Consider the following 18,473-nt stretch of genomic DNA (forward strand, 5'->3'; position numbering starts at 1 on the left):
GGATGGATGTTCAAAGTGCCTTCTGCATATCATGACACTGATGTGATGTGAAGTAAATGGGTTGTGCTGTTCACACAGCGAGCTCAAATACGAAACCCCAATATTCCAGGGATCTCAGAAGTCATCACTAACTGGCCTGAAGTCAAAAATTTGGGACCATCATCATCATAGGAAGAGGGGAAGAAGATATGTGCTGAGGAGACCACTCAATATAATCAGCTACCTGAAAATGAAAAGTGATACATGCTCTGAAATGATGGATCTTGCCATCTGCAGGGGTGCATCAAAAATGGATGCCCTATGTGATGAGTCACAAAAGTTGTTGAAGGAAAAGGTGGATCAAGTCAGAGCTGAAAGCCTGGCTTTAGATATTGCTGAAAGGGAAATGGCCAGCACTCTGTCTCTACACTGACTTATGAATGGTGTCAGATGCTCTGTGGAGGTGGCTGCAAGGATGAAAAAAGACCAGTTGGGATCACAGAGACAAACCCACCTGAGCTGCTGAACTGTGGCAGGATGTGACTGCCTGGATAGAGAAATTGGCTGTAGAAGTTCATAATGAGATGTACATGAGATGCACAACTCATGTGCCCAAGAGTTGGGCTGCTGAAGAACATCACAACAATGGACAGGTGGATTGAGCTGCCAAGATTAAAATGTCTCAGGAGAAGCTGGACTGGCACCATAAGGGTGAATTATTTCTGATTTGGTGGGCCCATGACGCCTCATCAGGGAAGAGATGCAACACCCAGATGGGCTTGTGATGAAAGGATGGGCTCTTTATCCCAGGTTGTCCATAACTGTGGAAGGTGCTGGGATCAAGCAGGCCAAGTAAAGCCTCTGTGGTATGCTAGAGAGTAGTCACAGAATCACTGAATATTCAGAGTTGGAAGGGACCCATAAGGATCCCTGAGTCCGGCTCTTAAAGAAATGATCCACATAGGGATCAAATCCTCCAACCTTGGCATTGTTAGCACCATGCTCTAATCAACTGACTCAGATCAAAATGCAAATAAGGAAAGGTTTGATTGTGTCGTGCTCCTGCAGATGTACCAAGGCAAGAGCTACATGCTCTCAATGGTGGAGACAACCACAGGATAGCTGGAGACATACCCCGTGTTTCATGGAACAGCATCTTGGGCCTTGAGAAGCAAATTTGACAGATATGATATATGAAAGTAATCAGTGAAAATTTGCTTTCAGCCCAGAGGAATGACCCCTGCTACCAGTATTTCTGCTTGTACCTTTAGTTCAAGAAGAAGCTGGAAATGCTGACTGTTCAAAGTATGCCTTCAAAGTGATGCAGGGTGTGGAAAATAGGGCTTGCTGGATAAGACTGAAATAATTTGTTTTATTTAAGAATTCTTCAGGTAATTTTATCACCATTGGCATAAACTTTCACTTGAAGTAGTACAACTGATAGTGAAGAAAGGAGATTTTTTCTATATGAAAGATAACTTTGGATCTTGCTGTACTGCAAAATTTGAGGTAATTAAATCACAGTCAAAGCTTTCATCAAACCAAACAAACAGCTCTTTCCCCCTTTTGTGTGAAATCTCTCTGCATCTGCTGGTTTAGGAAAGAGCAGAAAGATTTCTGTGTACTTCTGGTAACAAGACATGTAAAATACCCTCTCTTGTGTTAAAGAAGATTTTATTGATCTCGAGAAACATGGATATATTATCTGATTATGTTATTCTGGATGAAAAGAATTTATTTCTAATAAAATATTCCAAATTTAAAAACACTAGGACATAGCGCTAAGATGGTGAAAATTTAATCAACCAGCAAGAAAGTTAAGGAAATACCTCATGAGAGGACCATACCTCATGGTGCTACAAAATTAGTTTTCATATGTTGCACAATGACATAGGAAAAAATGAATGCTAATGGTAAAGTTTATGTGCTTTTTATCTATATTAAATATTTTAATTATAAACTGTTAGTATTTTTTCAGTTCCCATACAATGTATGTATTCATTTTCATTCTCTCTAAAAACCTTGTCTTTTCTACCACACGTGCTTGAAAAACTTGCAACTGACATTATAAAGTGCATTAGTCTTTCATAACTTTGTTAGAAAAAAAACTCTGTTAGACCTACTGGATAATTTGATCTGATCTTATTTACCCACAAGATCATACTTACTAACATTTAATTTATTACTGTCTTTTTATACTAAACACTTTTTTCACCCTGTAGTCCAAGTTGCTAAGATCCCCACCAAAACTCAATGAAAATGCATTATATTTCAGAAATAGAAATATTAATTAAATATTATTTTGAGTTTATACAAACAAATAACCAAAAAACTCTGATTCTGTGATGTTTTGGAAAGTATCCTAATTTTGCCATTCTGACTCATTTTGAGAAGAATAGGCCTTTAAGTCAAAAGACACAAAACTTGTCCATCTAGTACAAGCCCTTCTACTTGATTCACTGTAGGATCCATCCTGAAGAAGTTAATCTAAAAGTATTATTGAAGCATATTTGCTTAATTAATAAATTTTGTCTTATTCTTTCAAAGTGAATAAGAAGTTCCTAACTGGAAGTCATCAATTTCCCCCATCACCTCTCAGGTCTAATCTGTCCTAGTCTAATGTTTTTTTGGATCATATGCTTTTTCACTACTGAATTCACAAATAAAAAATGCAAATGGAATCTATGAAAAAATACAGTCTTTATATAATCATCTTTGGACTTACTATAAGAACTTTTCAAATGGTAGTAGGAATTCAGAGTTAAGTTTTAGTGACAGTACTTGCCTTGCATTGAATCCTTGTCTGAAGGTTTCTGGAAAAGACCAAGAGAATCAGGAGTGAGTTAATTCCCTTGTCTTTCGTGTCAGTTAGTAGTAGTAGAGTTTCTGACTTGTGGCTGGTTTCTGAGTACTCAGAACAAGAAAGTCTTTTATTTCACTTGATCACGGATTTTCAGAACTCTCTATGATTTTCTGTCTCCCTTTCCCTAATATATATATAACAAAAGTATCATGTCAGCAGATAAAAGCAAAATAAAAATAAACAAATAAAGACCTAAGGAAAGCATAATTTCCAGCCATATAGCAACCATTTCAGCAATTGAAGATCTGTTGCAAGGTGTCAATCTTCACAAGTGTCTGTAGGGAAACATTTTTTGTATCCTTTCCATTCCTGTATAATTAAATTCTGATCTATATTTCTGCAGTGTTTATCTTATTCCTTCTGGTTTGTCATTTTACGTTTGCTGTGTTTAGTCACAAAAAGTCTTTCATGTCCCCGGAGAGCAACAAGGCTGTCTGTGAATACAGAGGAAATTTGGCTTTTTGTACTCACTAGCTGTTCTTGATTTCTTGTTGGCGTGAAATAGCTGCAGTTGTGGAAAGGGATGGCTCCTTGAAAGGAAGAAAATACAGCATTTCATATATTTTGTTAGAGTACAAGTCACATGACTGATGTGAATACAAAAGGAAGAATTGACTGCTAAGTGTAAGAATCCTGTGCTGAATTTGTGTTAGCTGCTGTCTGGAGAAGATGATCAGAAAACTGGAAGACTTTTTTCAAGTTCAAGAAAATCATCAGCCCTGCCATGTGGGTTATGTCCCTGATAAAGTCTTTACATTGCAGAAAAACTATTTCAAAATCCTAGAACCTTCTTTTTTTATCTTAATCAGTCAGCTCCCTGCCTTCTCTTTCCACCATCTTCAAGAAATAAGTGAAATCTATTAATGAAAACTGGTCTTTAAATAATAAATAAATTAAGAAAACCAGCCTGAGCTACTCACAAGTAAAATTTCAAAATTTCAAAGGTTAACATCTTTCAAATAAGCAAACAGCAGAAACCTTAGTGAAGTAAGGCATTATGAACTCATTTGGCTACTACATGCAGTTGAAATGTAATTATGTGGAAATGCCTAATATGTTCCATAAAACGAGCTGAAGAATGGAAAACACTGGTGGCTATCAAAAGGCATGAGTGAAACACTGCAACTTTCCTAGTGAGCTGTTTCTAAGCTTCTAGCTACAAATAGCCAGGACTAGACCTGAGATAAAGAAGTTCTTCAGCTCTCTGAAAAAGGATAATTTATCCCTGTCCAGGGGGCAAATGCAAGCATAAGCATATAGAAGCAGCAGTAATGACAGGCTGGGTCATCTGAAGTGACATTGCATCTTGTGTTGCTAGGCAGCCTGAAGACTGTGAAGGTCTAATGGTCTGTAAATCTGTTGACTTCTCATTTCTCTTATTGATGAAGATTTCACTAAGATTGGGACCAGCATAATGGTCAATGCCTCTCAGGAAAACAAGGAGAGGGGAAACCTCTTTTCACCTATGTCATAGGAATCTCATTAAATTCAGTGACTCTTTTGGAACTGATTACAAGCCTGCACTCTGACCAAAGACTAAATTACCACAATTAGCATACTTAAAAATTCTATTAGGTGAAATGACATAGGTGCTCACTCCTGGGGAAACTAAAGTCTCTTTTGTTGAAAAGAGTAGACAGGCTAGAGAATATGTGGTCTTCTCACAGTGTTGGGAGAAGAAACTTCAAAGTGCACATAACAGAACCAAAGATTTAATAAATATCTGTTGGAGGGCAAATTTTGTGGCACCTTTTTTTAGGTTTTAGCAAGCACTAGTCTTGTTGCTACAGTATGACGTGCTTTATTGGTATGAGTCTTGTTCCTTTTCATGAGGTTTTTCATCATAGACATTAATTTATTAAAAGTTGATAGCAAAGTTGAGCCTTCTTAGGGCTTACTTGCATGGGAAAGATGAATTCTTTTACACTTTTGAGAGACTTCCAGAGCTGTTGCCTCTTCTATTCTGTTCCACTATGATTGCATTTCTAGTTGTTTTTAGCTGTTCTATTTGTCTGATGATTAGGTATTTAGTTTTCCCTACTTGAAAAAAAGTTGCAAAACTTTCTTTGATTTGTTTTTTTTACTCTTGTGTTGTTTTCATGTGGTTTACTGGAACATTTTTTTTTCCTTCATAAAACTGAAGAACTTGATAGGTTTCTTGGGAAGTCAAACTTCGTAAATTTTTTCCTTCTATGTTACTTCTGTCCTGCCTTATGAGAAGTTTAATAGTTAATTAAGGAGTTGGTAGTTCTTGTTGGTTGAGGGAGCTTGGAGTAAATTGAATTTTAATAAAAAAAGGTGCATGAAACAATATAATAGCTGAAAATAATTTCATTAAAATGTAAAATAAGTGAAATTGCAATATATTAATTTGTGTATGCACTTGGGTTGGGGTGTTTTAGTTTGAGTTGAGATATGTCATGAGTAAAGTCAATGTGATGATGAAATGCATGTACGTTTTTGATAGTTATGAACAGAATATAATTTTTCACATCAACTTGTGGTAGCTATACACTGTATGTTGACATTTGCTTATTTAGAGTGAATTTGCATTCAAATTGAAAATCATTAAAATCTGTTAGTCATTATTGTGGACCAAGCTGATAATTCAGACAAATAAATTGTTCCATTCAAAGTAAAATCAGTGCCATATATTTTTTAAGTTTTCACAGAAAAGAAAAGGTTTATGCCTGTAAATGAATTTAGTTTTTTTTCACTACATGGAAATTAAAATATACACACATGTATTTTGACTTAATAACTCTCAGATTGTCCCAGTATTCTGCTATTTTTATTACAATTTTTATTTCAGCAAGCAGCTCCTTTGGTAGAAGAAACAAAATTTATTTGTTCAACCATAATGTTGTAAACATAGTGATGATAACTGAAAATATTGTTACTGTAACTGTTATTATTATAGGATGATATCCTATTTGAACTCTTTAATTGTAGTTCATATGGCATGATCTATGTAATTTATAGTATTTGTGTATTAAAAATTTCTTGGCTTATTCTGTGTATGCATAATGGAATATTGTTTGGAGCTGGAAGAGAAACGATAGGCATACTTCACTCATGCATCACTTCAGAGTTTTATTCCTTTAAAATGTCTCAGTTGCTTTGTAAATTTGATTAAACCCACACTGGAATTACATATATGGAAAGGCATGCCTTATATAGCTTGCATAACTTTTCTTGAATAACAGATAATATGTATTTTGTTTATATATTTTTTCTTTCACAAAACCTTATTTTTTACCAGATTTTTGTGCATATTGAAGAAACCCAGGGGTTCTTCATGCTTTTGGTATTCTTGTGTATTGTTTAGAAAATATATATTTATCACAAAAAATGTAATAAATGCTATATGATGGACAACTTTTAACTAAAATGCCTTGTTTTAAATCTTGTGGTAGAATGGTCTACTTAAGTGTTCCTTTAGCCTAGAAGAAGCTGTGTGAAATATCACCAGAAAGCCCTACATTACCTTCTGCAGCGAGATGTGTTCTGTTGAACAGTGGAAGGCTGTCCAAGAGAAATGAAAAGTCACTGTTACCATGTGAGAAAGCACTGAATTCATAGAGTGTTTCCGTTGTGTAGAATATCTTCCAGTGTAAGTGAAAGTATACAGAATTGTCACCCTGTAGAGAGTATTCTTTCATTTATGTTTATTTACATTAAGAAACAAGTTCATACTGGCCATCTGGTTCTTGACAATTTTTACAAAGTGTTTTGATTTCACTCTGGAATTCATACTAAATTTTGAGTTAAATTGCACAATGGAAGTTGCCACAAGAATATGTTTTAAGCTACATGTGCTAAGCAATAAAGCAGAAGTTTATATGAAGTAATTTTCATGAAATAAAGCATAGTCGCTGTTGTAAAATAAATGTATAATTATTCAGTGTATATCTATTTGTGACAAATTGCTCATTTCTCATATTGTGCAAAAGGCAGAAAGCCATGTCATGTTCTGTTGGATTTTGGATAATACCTCTTTTAATATTCAAAATTTTATGTGCCTTTCTATTATAAATCAAGTTTGACATAAACTGTTATATGATAAATGCTAAGTGCTCATAGAATTCTTCTGGGAATATCTCAAAGCAATATGTGTGTTTCACAAATACACATGTATTAGACCATCTGGGTAGAATAATTCAGTACCATTGATTCCTTTCCAACATGTACATTAAAAAGAAAAAAGGTGAAAAATGTATTTGGCAGAAGCTAACATTACAAAGGCAGATGTATCATCCATCCAGCGGAAATGTAGCTTTTTTTGGTTTATTTTGAATTGAAATTTGTGAAGTTATACCCAGGGGTGATTTAAAAGTAGTGTGCCTGCTGTTGTTTATCTACTAGTGCTTCTATGTATTAATGGCATGCTCTCATTCCTGATGATTCATTTCATAACACGTCACCTCTCACCAGAAGATCAATATTTAAAATATGAGGCATTTGAGAGAGATGAGACATTCTGCTGCAAGTAGCTCTGCAATTCTGAGCACAGGGAGGACATGGACCTGTGGAGCAGGTCCAGATGAGGGCTGAAAAAATGTTCAGAGGGATGGAGCAGAAGCTTGCCTCGAAGGAGAGGCTGAAAGAGCTGGGATTGTTCCGTCTGGAGAAGAGAAGCTGCCACGGAGACCTCGTTGTGGCCCTTTCAGTGCTTAATAAGAAAGTCTGTAGCAAAAGAACAAGGGGAAATGGTTTTGAAACAAAGGAGGGAAGATTTAGATGAGTTACAAGGAAGAAAATTTTTATTATGGGGGTGGTAAAACACTAGAGCTGTTTACCCAGAGGGGCTGTATAGGCTGCACACTCAGAAACATTAGATCAGGTTGGATGGGCTCTGGGCAGTCTGGTCAAGTGCAGGTGTCCCAGCTTATAGCAGGGTGTTGGGATCTACGACCTTTAAAGGTCCTTTCCAACTCAAGCTGTTCTGTGATTCTGTGGGTCCTTGATTGTATATCAGGCAGATAGATTTGAGGAAAAATAGCTTTTATTTTCTCCTCTTAATACGCCTCTTGGTATCTAGGCTTACAGTGTAGGCTTTGGCTGTAGAAACGGGATCAGTGACAGTTGAAGCGTTCCCTTGAATCAGCAGCGTAAGTAGCTCTCTGTGTGAAGCACAGCATCATGACATTCTCTTTCTAATGCAATTTATGACTAATAAGTTCTTTCTGTTTTCTGTGCTGTAAAGAAATTTCACTAATGAGATCCTTTTCTAAGACGTGCCAGTGCAATTCATTTACTCATAAGATCTTCAGTTTTTTTTTTTCTTTTTTGTGCTTACCACTTGGACAATTTTTACCAAGTAGAATTCTTTCACCATTGTATATCTAGTCTGTGGATAATGAAGTGAAAAAATGACTTTGTAGCTGGACACTAAAGAATAGTATAATTTGTTTTCCTTTTTTATTGTGTAAACCTAGAACAGGAAATAAAGTTCTGAAAGTACGAATAATTTTATTCTAGTTTTTTTTTTTTATTGAGAGAAGTACTCTGATTTTGATAGAATATGGCATATGTGACTTTATCAAGAGCAATGATTTAAACCTGTTGTTTGTTGTGAATGGATATTATTTATAGAATTTAGGAGAGAATGTTTAACTGTAACAGTCAAGACCACTACTAGGCCTTTCCTTTAGAAAGAGTTTTCCTCAAAGAACTAAATTAAACAACTTCAAAACCAAAATTTTTGAATGTGATCAAAAATCCCCTTGAGACATTCACATTAAAGTCTGCGTTTAATTAGAAATATCTATAATTACTTAGCAGAAACAATTATTAATTTAAGGAAAAGATTTTGTATTCATTAATATTTATGGGTTTTGACTGTGAATCCTAGTTGACAAATAGAAGGGTTGGAAGAAGAATTCACCGATGACTTGTCAGTTACTAGTTGCATCCAAAGAATGTGATTGTCCTGAAAAGAAACACTTCTTAAAGACTAAAATTTGACATAATTTCCTCTTTTTCTAAAGAACTGATGCCAGCCCCAGTAGAGTTAGGGAAGGACTTGCTGTACTTGAGTTTTTTAAAGTTAATTTTCTTTCAGCTGAACTAGATCAGATACTGATTCTCAATTGATACATTTCAAATTTAAATGGAGAATGAACACATATACTCTGTAGTAATTCAGCTGGAGAGGCATTTAAAGCTAGAGTATTGATTACCATTTGCTTGTTTCTTCACAATTGATTGTGAACTGCAGTTAAGTCTTCTTTTTCTGAAATGCTCAGGTTTTATTCTGTATGATGTTAGGACTTGCATACTAATAATTGTGAGATGATTATTTTGTTGTGTCTGTGTCAAATGCATATACCATTTGAAAAGCAAAAATTTTCCATTTTGTCATGTTCACTGTGCTAAAAAGGGGTGAGATAACTTTTTTATTTAATTTCATTCAGTTTGCTTGGCTTTATGATTTTTTTGTTGAAACAGCTGTAATAAATGTGATTGCACATTAAAAGTGATTGCAAAGACCTGTGCTGGCATCAGGTCAAAAGTAAATAAAAAACATGTGGTGAGGTTGTAGGTTGGTGCTGTAGCAGAGAATTGAATGTGTCACTTGCTATTTATGTAAATCATAGTGAGTGGACAGTGAACCATTCCTTGGTGTGATCTCAGAAGTTAAGTCAGAAGTGGGTAAAACCAGCTGGTTAAAGAAAATTATGGTAAATTATTGTCTGGTTGTCTCATGAAATACTGGGTAAAGAAACACAAAACCTGTGCCTCAGTACTGATACTTCTGCACATGCTACCGCTGGAGGAAATGTTTAGAGATATGCTGCTCTCAGTTGCAGAGCTGATTATGTTACAGTTCCAGTACATGGTTCTGTGGGATTAACCTGAATATGATATTTTTCATTGACAGATAATTGTGATGATCAGCTGGTGTCTGCCTTGCCTCAGTCATCATTCAGTAGCTCATCAGAGCTGTCTAGCAGTCACAGCCCTGGATTTGCAAGGCTTAATCGAAGAGAGGGTGAGTGATTTTTACTGGTCAGTTGTTAATTCTGGGTTGGAATGAAAACAGTTTAGATACTCAAGAGCATATGTTATCTTTCAAATAATTTTTGTCTGGTGTTTGTATACCAGCCACGGATGACAGTGTAGTCCCAGCTCAAGGACGTTACGAATCTCGACTTCTGACCCTGTGGTAAGCTGTCTGAGAACATGAGCCCTCAGTGGCTGGAGCTGCTCTGTGAACTTATTGAAGAGGCAGCATCTATGGATACTGACTTCTGTTTAGTTATTACCAATGAGGAATCTGATGAATTAACTGTTTCAAAGGCACTGTCCTGGAAAATTCACTAAAATATTGCATCTTAAGTCAGAATCTAGTTCTTAATAATTCAGCCACAATATTAGTGATGGTATTCTCCTTAGAGAATTCATACCCATATATAATGTCCCTCATGTAGTCCATTGTTGTATTTTGCATTATTTAATTTAGAGGTATATAAAATCTTAATAATATTTTGTCCTGCCAAAGTAATTTCTGTCATTGAACCTCTATGATTTACTGGAATATTTGCTATGTCTGATAGATAGAAATACTATTGTGAAGAAGAAATATCCCTATCTGTTTTATTCACCTGGTACGCAGTATAAGCATGAGCTTCTGTTTCGGATGAAGTTGCGATATCAGTGGAAATTATATATCCTGGAAGGAATTCCCTTAGTGTGAAGTAGTATATGCTCTTAGAATTTTAAATAATGCCTGTATTATCACCAAAGTTAGCATTTTCATATTGGTCTTCCCTAAAACTTTATGTTTGAAAGCTTTTTCCATTTGGCTCTTTTCATGTGTATGAAATTGTTTATGCCATGTTAAAATGGATTTTTTATATTTATAATTCCCTTTACTTTGCCCTGTACCGTATGCACACATTAGAAATGCTTATAACCTTACATCTGGTCTCATTTGAACTCATGTAGATACAAAACAGCAGGTAGCTTAATTAGAAGATTGTGGCTGTCTGCCTTCTCATTCTGTGTACCTCAGGTTCATGCAGCTGAACAGAGTACAGGTTTAAATGTTGTATTCATTTGTCGTTTTTTAATAATATGACCAGATTGTTTGGCTAGATATCTTTTGCATCATTCAGACATAATTTTATGGAATGCTGTAGATGTGGTGAGATGAAAATTTCTTCAGTCTTCAGTAAATTAGTCCTAATTAAATTAGTTTTAACTTATATTTTTTTTTTTATTTTTTGGTGAGAGTAGAGACTCACTACTTGATGTGGAACCAGGAATACATTTTCTACATTGAATTTTTGTTTTGCTTTTTTTTTGTGAATTTCCTGTGCAAAAGCTGATTATATTTATAGGTGTATATACATCAAAGTTTTATTTGGATGGAACAAAGCTTGTTATTATTATATACGTGGTTATAAACAAAAACATTTAGGCACACAAGAAATGATTGCTAAACCATACAGACTGGAAAAAGCATCTGTTAGGAAAATATGATGTGGGCTGTCAGTGATTTTATGAAAGCAACAAACACATCATTAGAGTTTTAAAAGAGATTGTGTGATAATTTGAGGTGGGTTTGCATTTAATAGAGATCATTCTCTACTTTGAACAAAAGCTTCTCTTTTTTCCAGCCAAAGTTAGATTGTGACCTCCTGACATTCATTTAGGACAAGCAGATTGTGGTTTTAATACAATAATATGCTTGGTTCTTAAAATGCCAAAGTTAGGGAAAATCAAATGTATTTTTGACAGAAAAAAAGTTGAGTATTTTTACACAGATTACATGGAAGTCAAAATGTTGTCCTTCATCAATAAAGAAATAAACTAAATGTCTATCTACACCTCCACTGTTTCAGTTGGCAGTGGAAAGTTAAAAAATAGCAGGAAATGTATCAGAAACGTGGGAAGTTGCAACTGAAATGGTACTTTACTGTGTAGATTTGTGTTTACTGAATGTAGAAAATCAATAGGAAAAGTAAGGGGATTGAGGAAAGAAATTTTTTTTAGGCTTAAGTACAATATGTACTTTATGTGAAGACATAGCAAAAATGGTAACAGCAGTGAATGATTAGTAAAACAGCTTACTGAGAATATGTTTGAGCTTTCTCTCTGTAAAGCAGAAAGATAATGTGGTTGAACTCCTTGATAACAAAAAAAAATTTCCAATCCATTAGCAGTTAGGGAAAGTGATAACATCCAGGAATAACTCATTAAATGTTCTTCAGAGTTTTAATTATTACTAGTTCATTGATTCCCTGAAGTTTTCAGATACTCAATACTCAAGCACAGCTAATGAATACTTCTGGTAACTGCTAAAGTAGTTACTCTGACGTCAGCTTTGCTTGCAATATTGGAAAATTAGATAGAAAAATTAAGTAAAAAGAACTAAGTCAAAAAACTCCAATCACTAATAGCAGTTGAATATTTTTAATGGAAAAATAAAATTTTTAAAGCCATGATTTAATTGTTTGAGGCTAGCAGATATAAAATGCAGGAATTTAATATAAGTAGAGTTTGACTTTTGGACTAATTTTGTATGAATTTTTAATTTTAAATAGTAGCACCATATCAGTGCAGTTCAAATTAAATGTATTGAGATCTAGCTGGTGGACCTCATAATGCATTTATCATTTTTATGTAAAGGTGTTTTCAGAGAAGTTCAAAGGAAACTCTAAGGCCAGCTATGTTCAATACTTTTGTTGATTATAAGGAAGTAAGGACAAATCATTTATGATGAAATGCATAATGAAATGAAGATTGGTGAAATAGTGACTAAGCATGGCAAAGCAATTATGAAGAAATATGTAATCAATCAAATATACAATATAAATATACCTAAATGTATAATATAAATAAACACTTTAACAGGGTGAGTTATAAAGTATTTAGAGGAAAGAGCAGAGGTCATACCTATTAAAGAGGAACTCTATTCTACAAAGCTGTGGCTCAGATTAATTTGGGGATTTAATAAATTAGCAATCCCTCTTAGCTTCTTCTCTAGCAAAAAAATACCCAAACCAAAACAAACCAAAGCAAACAAAAACCAAAACCAAACAAACAAACTTACATGCAAGCAAGCAGAAAAAAAGACGTTCTTATTTTCTATATAGCTTTATACTTTACCACTGAGCTGTGTACTAAAATTCTGGATGCTGAAAGTGTGGTTGAAATTCTAGACTCTTTTGCTATGCCAGTGGGAATAGGTGACACAAAAAATGTTCAGGGGAGGCGCTCTCTTTTTACTATCTATTCACAAGAGAGTAAATGAAACAAAAAGGAAAAAAGAACAAAGGTAAAGTGCACCTCTTTATAGGGCGAACTGAGGCATCCCAAAAGGAGAGAAAAAGCAGACAGCATTCAGAACATGTCAGCCTGGGATAATGATAGGAATTTAAATACCAATACCTAACCAGGACCATCAAGGATGTGTTTCTGTCCACTCATTGCCAATAATTTACATGATGAGTACTCAGTTGAAATCTGGTGCTACAGAGGGCTTGTTCTGTTTGCAAATTCTTGATGTATTGACCCCCAGCCATGAACTGTGAAAGAGCCCTTTACCACATGGAGAGAAGGTTGTGTCATTGTTGAGCTCAGCATTTTCTGGTTTTGTCTGCAGTGGGCTGTCAGGCTGGTTGTACGAACTCTCTAATTCACCATTCCAATACCCTTGGAAAAGATACATTAATTGCACTATGAATCACCACACCATGAGCCTTTATACTCAAGAACACAGGCCTTCTGTTGAATTAGTGAACTTCTGAAACCTTGCAAGAAAAAAATTCAGAAGACTGTTGTTCTACAAGAGTGAACATACCATTGGAATAGCCTTAATATTTGGACAGCTAAATAAGCTGGATAAGGATTTGGCTGTGATTATCTTGCCCCATATTCACACACAATTAATTGATCAAAATATGACAGAGTAAAATTGAATATAGAAGTTGTTAAGTAGCCAAAAAAAAACTGGCTTACAGCTTTCTCTTTCCCTGAAGTAGGAAGAAACCCATGTATTTTAATTATGCTGTCAGCTTACCCTGCCAGTTTTTCAAAAGCAGCCTGAAATTTTGAATGCCTTAACAGCAGGTGTATTTTTTTTCCCCTCTGGTGTATATATGGAACTTCTTTGTCTTTTTCATTACCTTTACCTTACCATTACACTGAATATCCTACGCTTTATCACATTCTTTTTGTTACAAGGAATATTTAAAGGATTGTTTATTCAGTAAACTCCATACTTTTTTTTTTTTATAAAACAGTATGCTTTAATCACTTTTTGAGAAACGACACTAAGTAGGTCAAAATGGATAAATGAATTCTAGCAATCAGTAGTTAAAGAAAACATCAAGTCAACAGTTAAAGAAAAAAAAATTGTTACACAATAAGAAAGTCAGTTTTCATCAATTTTTATAAGAAGCAGTTTAGCCTTCATAATGTAATGCTAACAAATAAAAAAAAATGGGAGACAAATTAAAAAAACTTAATTGCAGCTAGGATTGTATGACACCAAAGGATAATTAGGAAAAGCTTACCCCCTCCATTTCAGCAGTATGCAAATAAAATTTATTAAAGCTGACATTTTACTTTAATACAGGGAACAACAAAAGGAAACTAGAATAAAAAAAAAGTCAAGTCTGATGTTAATCATTATGTTTTTATAAACAAACAGCAAATCTAAGTTGAAGTGTCTAACATTATGACACATTTTTATGATTTACCTGTTAATGTACATATATATGTTAGGAAAAAGGCAGAAGTAACAATCTGAGTCTTTTGCTTTTAAACAAAAAACATTAAGAACTTTTACAGTTATTTCTTCATAAAGGACCAAATGATGTACTGTTGTCCAGTAAAAGCACAGGACCATGCAGTTTCTGAAGAAGAAATCAAACTGGTTTTCTTTGGTTGGTTTCTTTCCTGTAGCTAACTATTACAATAATTATATCTTTTAGCAAGAGCCTTACCATGGATCTCTCAGCATATTAATTAGAAAATTGTTTTTAATGCCATTTTACTTTCACTTCTTTTGCAGAAAATGTTTCTAATAAGGGTTTTAGATACCTTAAAAAATTATGCCTATAGGCACATAGAAAAGTTGTTTACGGTGTTGCACATGCATATGTTGCATATACACAATTTTAAAAATTCGCAGGGGTATATCAGCCTTATAAAGGTAGAATTTGAAGGAGTATTATTGCATTAATGTCAAATTTTGAATTTATGCTGCTTTTGTTTTGCTATATCTTCTGTTTATATGTGTATATGGTGTGATTCTAATATTGCAAAAGCATGTAGGGGTGAGAAACTGAGAAAAAAAGGAAGAGAAAGATAGAAAGAAAGAAGGAACTAAATTGCACTTAAGCAGAGTGTGTAAATAGGATCAAAGACTCAATAATATTTTAAATATTTGCAGCCCACTGTACTTTCATGAACATTTATGAGTTGGAATATTTGTACAGTTACTTCAAGAAACTTAATTTCAGACTTGTCATCAAAATTCATTTAAGCATAATAAAGCATAAAAAGAGGTTTCAGCTAGCTATTTAATGTTTCATCACTGGAATAGCAAAATCCATGGTGAAATGCACAGAAGAGGTAAAAAATGTTAATAAGGGTACTTCATTCTTGAAATTGTTTGGGACTCTTTTTCTACCTGAAATATAGCTATGGGAATAGAAAATTTTTTGAGAACTGACACTAAGTAGGTCAAAATGGATAAATGAATTCTAGCAATCAGTAGTTACAGAAAACATCAAGTCAACAGTTAAAGAAAAAACAAGTTTTATAAAAACTTGTGTTGAACTACTCTTACAAGCAATCTTGAACAGGCTTGAGAATAAGATTAAATAAAAATTGACTTCAAAAATTTTGAAGCAAAAAAAAAAGTTTGCTACAACCCATGTCTACTGTCCCTTTTGTTAAAATTAATAGAATGAAAAATAGAAATTTGGATATAGCCATTTCTGGGGGGTTTAGATAGTTCTAAATAATAAACTTCTAAAATCTTAGATAAAGGCTGAACTTCATGCAAAATTTGAATCATTAATATATCCTTTAGAGAGTCAAAATAAATTTGACTCCCAGGATTGCTTTGCAGTAACAAAGAATTTAGGATCATGCCGCCTTTAATTTTTTGAGGGATGGAAAAATAGATCATAAGTGATCTTATTTTCTTCTTTTTCTCTCTTGTATGTTTGGGCCAAGGGTAAAGGAGCTTAAATATTTTTTCAAAAACCAAAAAAAGCACCAATTGCTAGATGGGATAAAACCAGATTTTGGAAAAATTCCTGACTTAAAACAGTACAAGATCTTCTATGTCATGTAATAATGACTAATTTCAGCTGTAGTGCAAAATAAGGCTGAGTGTCATAAATTCCAGTTTCTAGAGAATTATGACATTTTCATTTTTAAAGGGGAATGCTATAAAAATAGAAAACATTCTTCGTGCCACACCCCTACAAAAAGTTCTGAGACTTTACTTGTACAAAGGATCCGTCTTTTGACAACTCATTTATAATAGAATTCCTTAGCTTCTTAAGGACCAGCTTCCTTGCCGTAGGAGACATGGGTTTTTCCCCTTTCATCATCCTGCTTGTACTGCCGTGTTAGTGCCATACTCGATTGTTTGAACGGAGAGCTCAGGATTCCTAGAATAATCTCAAAGCTTTTAAAAACGGAGTTATTCTAATGAATATACTCTTCACTATTTCCCTCAGTGTCATATAGGCATACAAATATGCCTATACCATTCTTATAAATATTGTAATTTTTATGACATTTATATATTATGTTATAATCTGCGTCTTCAGGTATCTCAAAGAGACAAAAAATCATGAACTAAGCTACTTCAAATAAGAGATAAGAGCTGAAAGTACATCAGACACTCTTGAAACAGGTCTGTAGAAAGTATCACTCATCATATTTAGTTGACTAATATATAAAGTAGAATTTTCTGATGAAAAATGACTTTGACTTGTCTCAGCTTTTTTATTTGTGTTCAGCAGGATTTTATTTTCAAAGATAGATGTAATAATAAAGAATAAGTGAAATACACAGATCTATTAGATAATGGCACTAGGTTAGCAAAATGTATGTTTGTATACATACTACCTTTTTCATACACATTTTTAAACTTTCTGTCCCAAACTGCTCCTGCTCTGGACTTAGCATTTGCCAAGTGAAATAAGACATGAATTTGTATTACTTAGCTGTTTTGAATAAATTTCACTGCTCTTGGGGCCAGATAAAAAACAGCAGTCTCTGTCTAGCTGTCTTATATCCCAAAACAGGAATAATTTAAGTTCCAGAAGAATAATTTTCAATTACCACCTGTTGCATATAAAGAGTTAGGCAGAGAAATTAGTGCTAGGTCATGAAAATGAGTGTAAAATAAACCAAAAATCTACTTGTTTCTCCGTTTTCTTGAGATTTTTAATGGACAGTGAAGTCTATCCATCATTCTTCAATAAACTTCCCTATTACAGTACCTCAACTGCTAATCAGAGAGATTGTAACAAATTATTTTCATATAGATAATTGAATGAGCGTATAACAAAGGTTTGGAGCTCTACAGAGAAGAATAAAACAACACACTGGCATCCTGTTCCATGTTGGAATTAATTCTAGTCATTGCTCCTGGTGCAAATATCACATAAAGCTACAGTGGTTCAGCTGTATTAACTTGGATGTATTAGCTTGCAAGACAACTTTGTGTACTTGACTTAATGATCTGCTGCACTCTCAAGGGAGTTTTTTTCCAAAACTCCTCCCAATGGCTTAAAGTAGTAGAAAAAGGTCAAATAACTACATCAGCAGAAGGTTTATGTAAAAATAGAAGTGCTAATGTACTTTCAGGTTTGATTTGTTTTTTTCTTATTTCATGGTATGATGATCAATATCGTGGTAAAGTGGGCGGAACTGATTGGGATGAATGCAGTAGAAATTTTTTATAAATATTTTTAAGTCCTTCATGGAAGTACCCTTTTTTGGAGAGCTGTTTTGCCTGCCTCTTCATTTCCTTTGTTATTATTTATAAAAATTAATAATTCTGTCAAATTTTAGTTTATTATATAACACCATTTGAGAATCAATAGATTATAATTTATCATAATATTTATATAAGTTGTAGGATTTAAGATATTTCTATTAGTAATTTTCTGCTGTTAAATAATTTATGAACATGTGGATCCTCCAAAAAGCCTTCACATGTGTGTTTTAAAATTTCCATGAATATGGCATGCCAGGTCCTTTGTATGATTTTGTAGGTTTCTTCAGTTTTAAAGTACCAGGGACCTAAATGACAGTGTCATGAAGATTCTAGAATTTAAATAATTTCTTTAATGTTCTTTCTGTTGTTGTGGTCTCTTCGTAGTGTCATATTGGTAATTGTAGATTATAGCTGACCAACCATGTTAAATGAAACTAAAAGGTCATCAGTAAATTAAGCTGCTCAATCTTCAGTATCTTAGGTTATAAAAATCATTGTTCTTTATATACTGTGTGACTTTATCCAGACTATCAGCACTAATGCTGATTTGTTTGTCTTAAAAATAAGAACATTACATTTTTTTATGATTATCTGGTGTGTTGCTTATGGGATTGTTTGTTTTTGGGGGTAGAAGCTTCTCCATTTTTTACA

The 18,473-nt window shown here is 34.0% G+C and overlaps 1 protein-coding gene across 2 annotated transcripts in view; it reads left to right on the forward strand.

The window, feature by feature from the left end:
- Window positions 1-18,473, forward strand: part of CNTNAP4 (contactin associated protein family member 4) — a 203,242-nt gene that overhangs the window by 35,428 nt on the left and 149,341 nt on the right. Inside the window, exons 1-2 of one of the 2 annotated variants that reach the window (XM_058823340.1) lie at window positions 8,451-8,460; window positions 9,726-9,836. In XM_058823340.1, the coding sequence (XP_058679323.1) occupies window positions 8,451-8,460; window positions 9,726-9,836 (121 nt within the window). Of the gene's footprint in view, window positions 1-8,450; window positions 8,461-9,725; window positions 9,837-18,473 lie in introns of those variants that run through there. The other variant, XM_058823339.1, reaches the window with a different exon arrangement.

Source organism: Ammospiza caudacuta, chromosome Z (assembly GCF_027887145.1).
Source record: "Ammospiza caudacuta isolate bAmmCau1 chromosome Z, bAmmCau1.pri, whole genome shotgun sequence".
NCBI lineage: Eukaryota > Metazoa > Chordata > Aves > Passeriformes > Passerellidae > Ammospiza > Ammospiza caudacuta.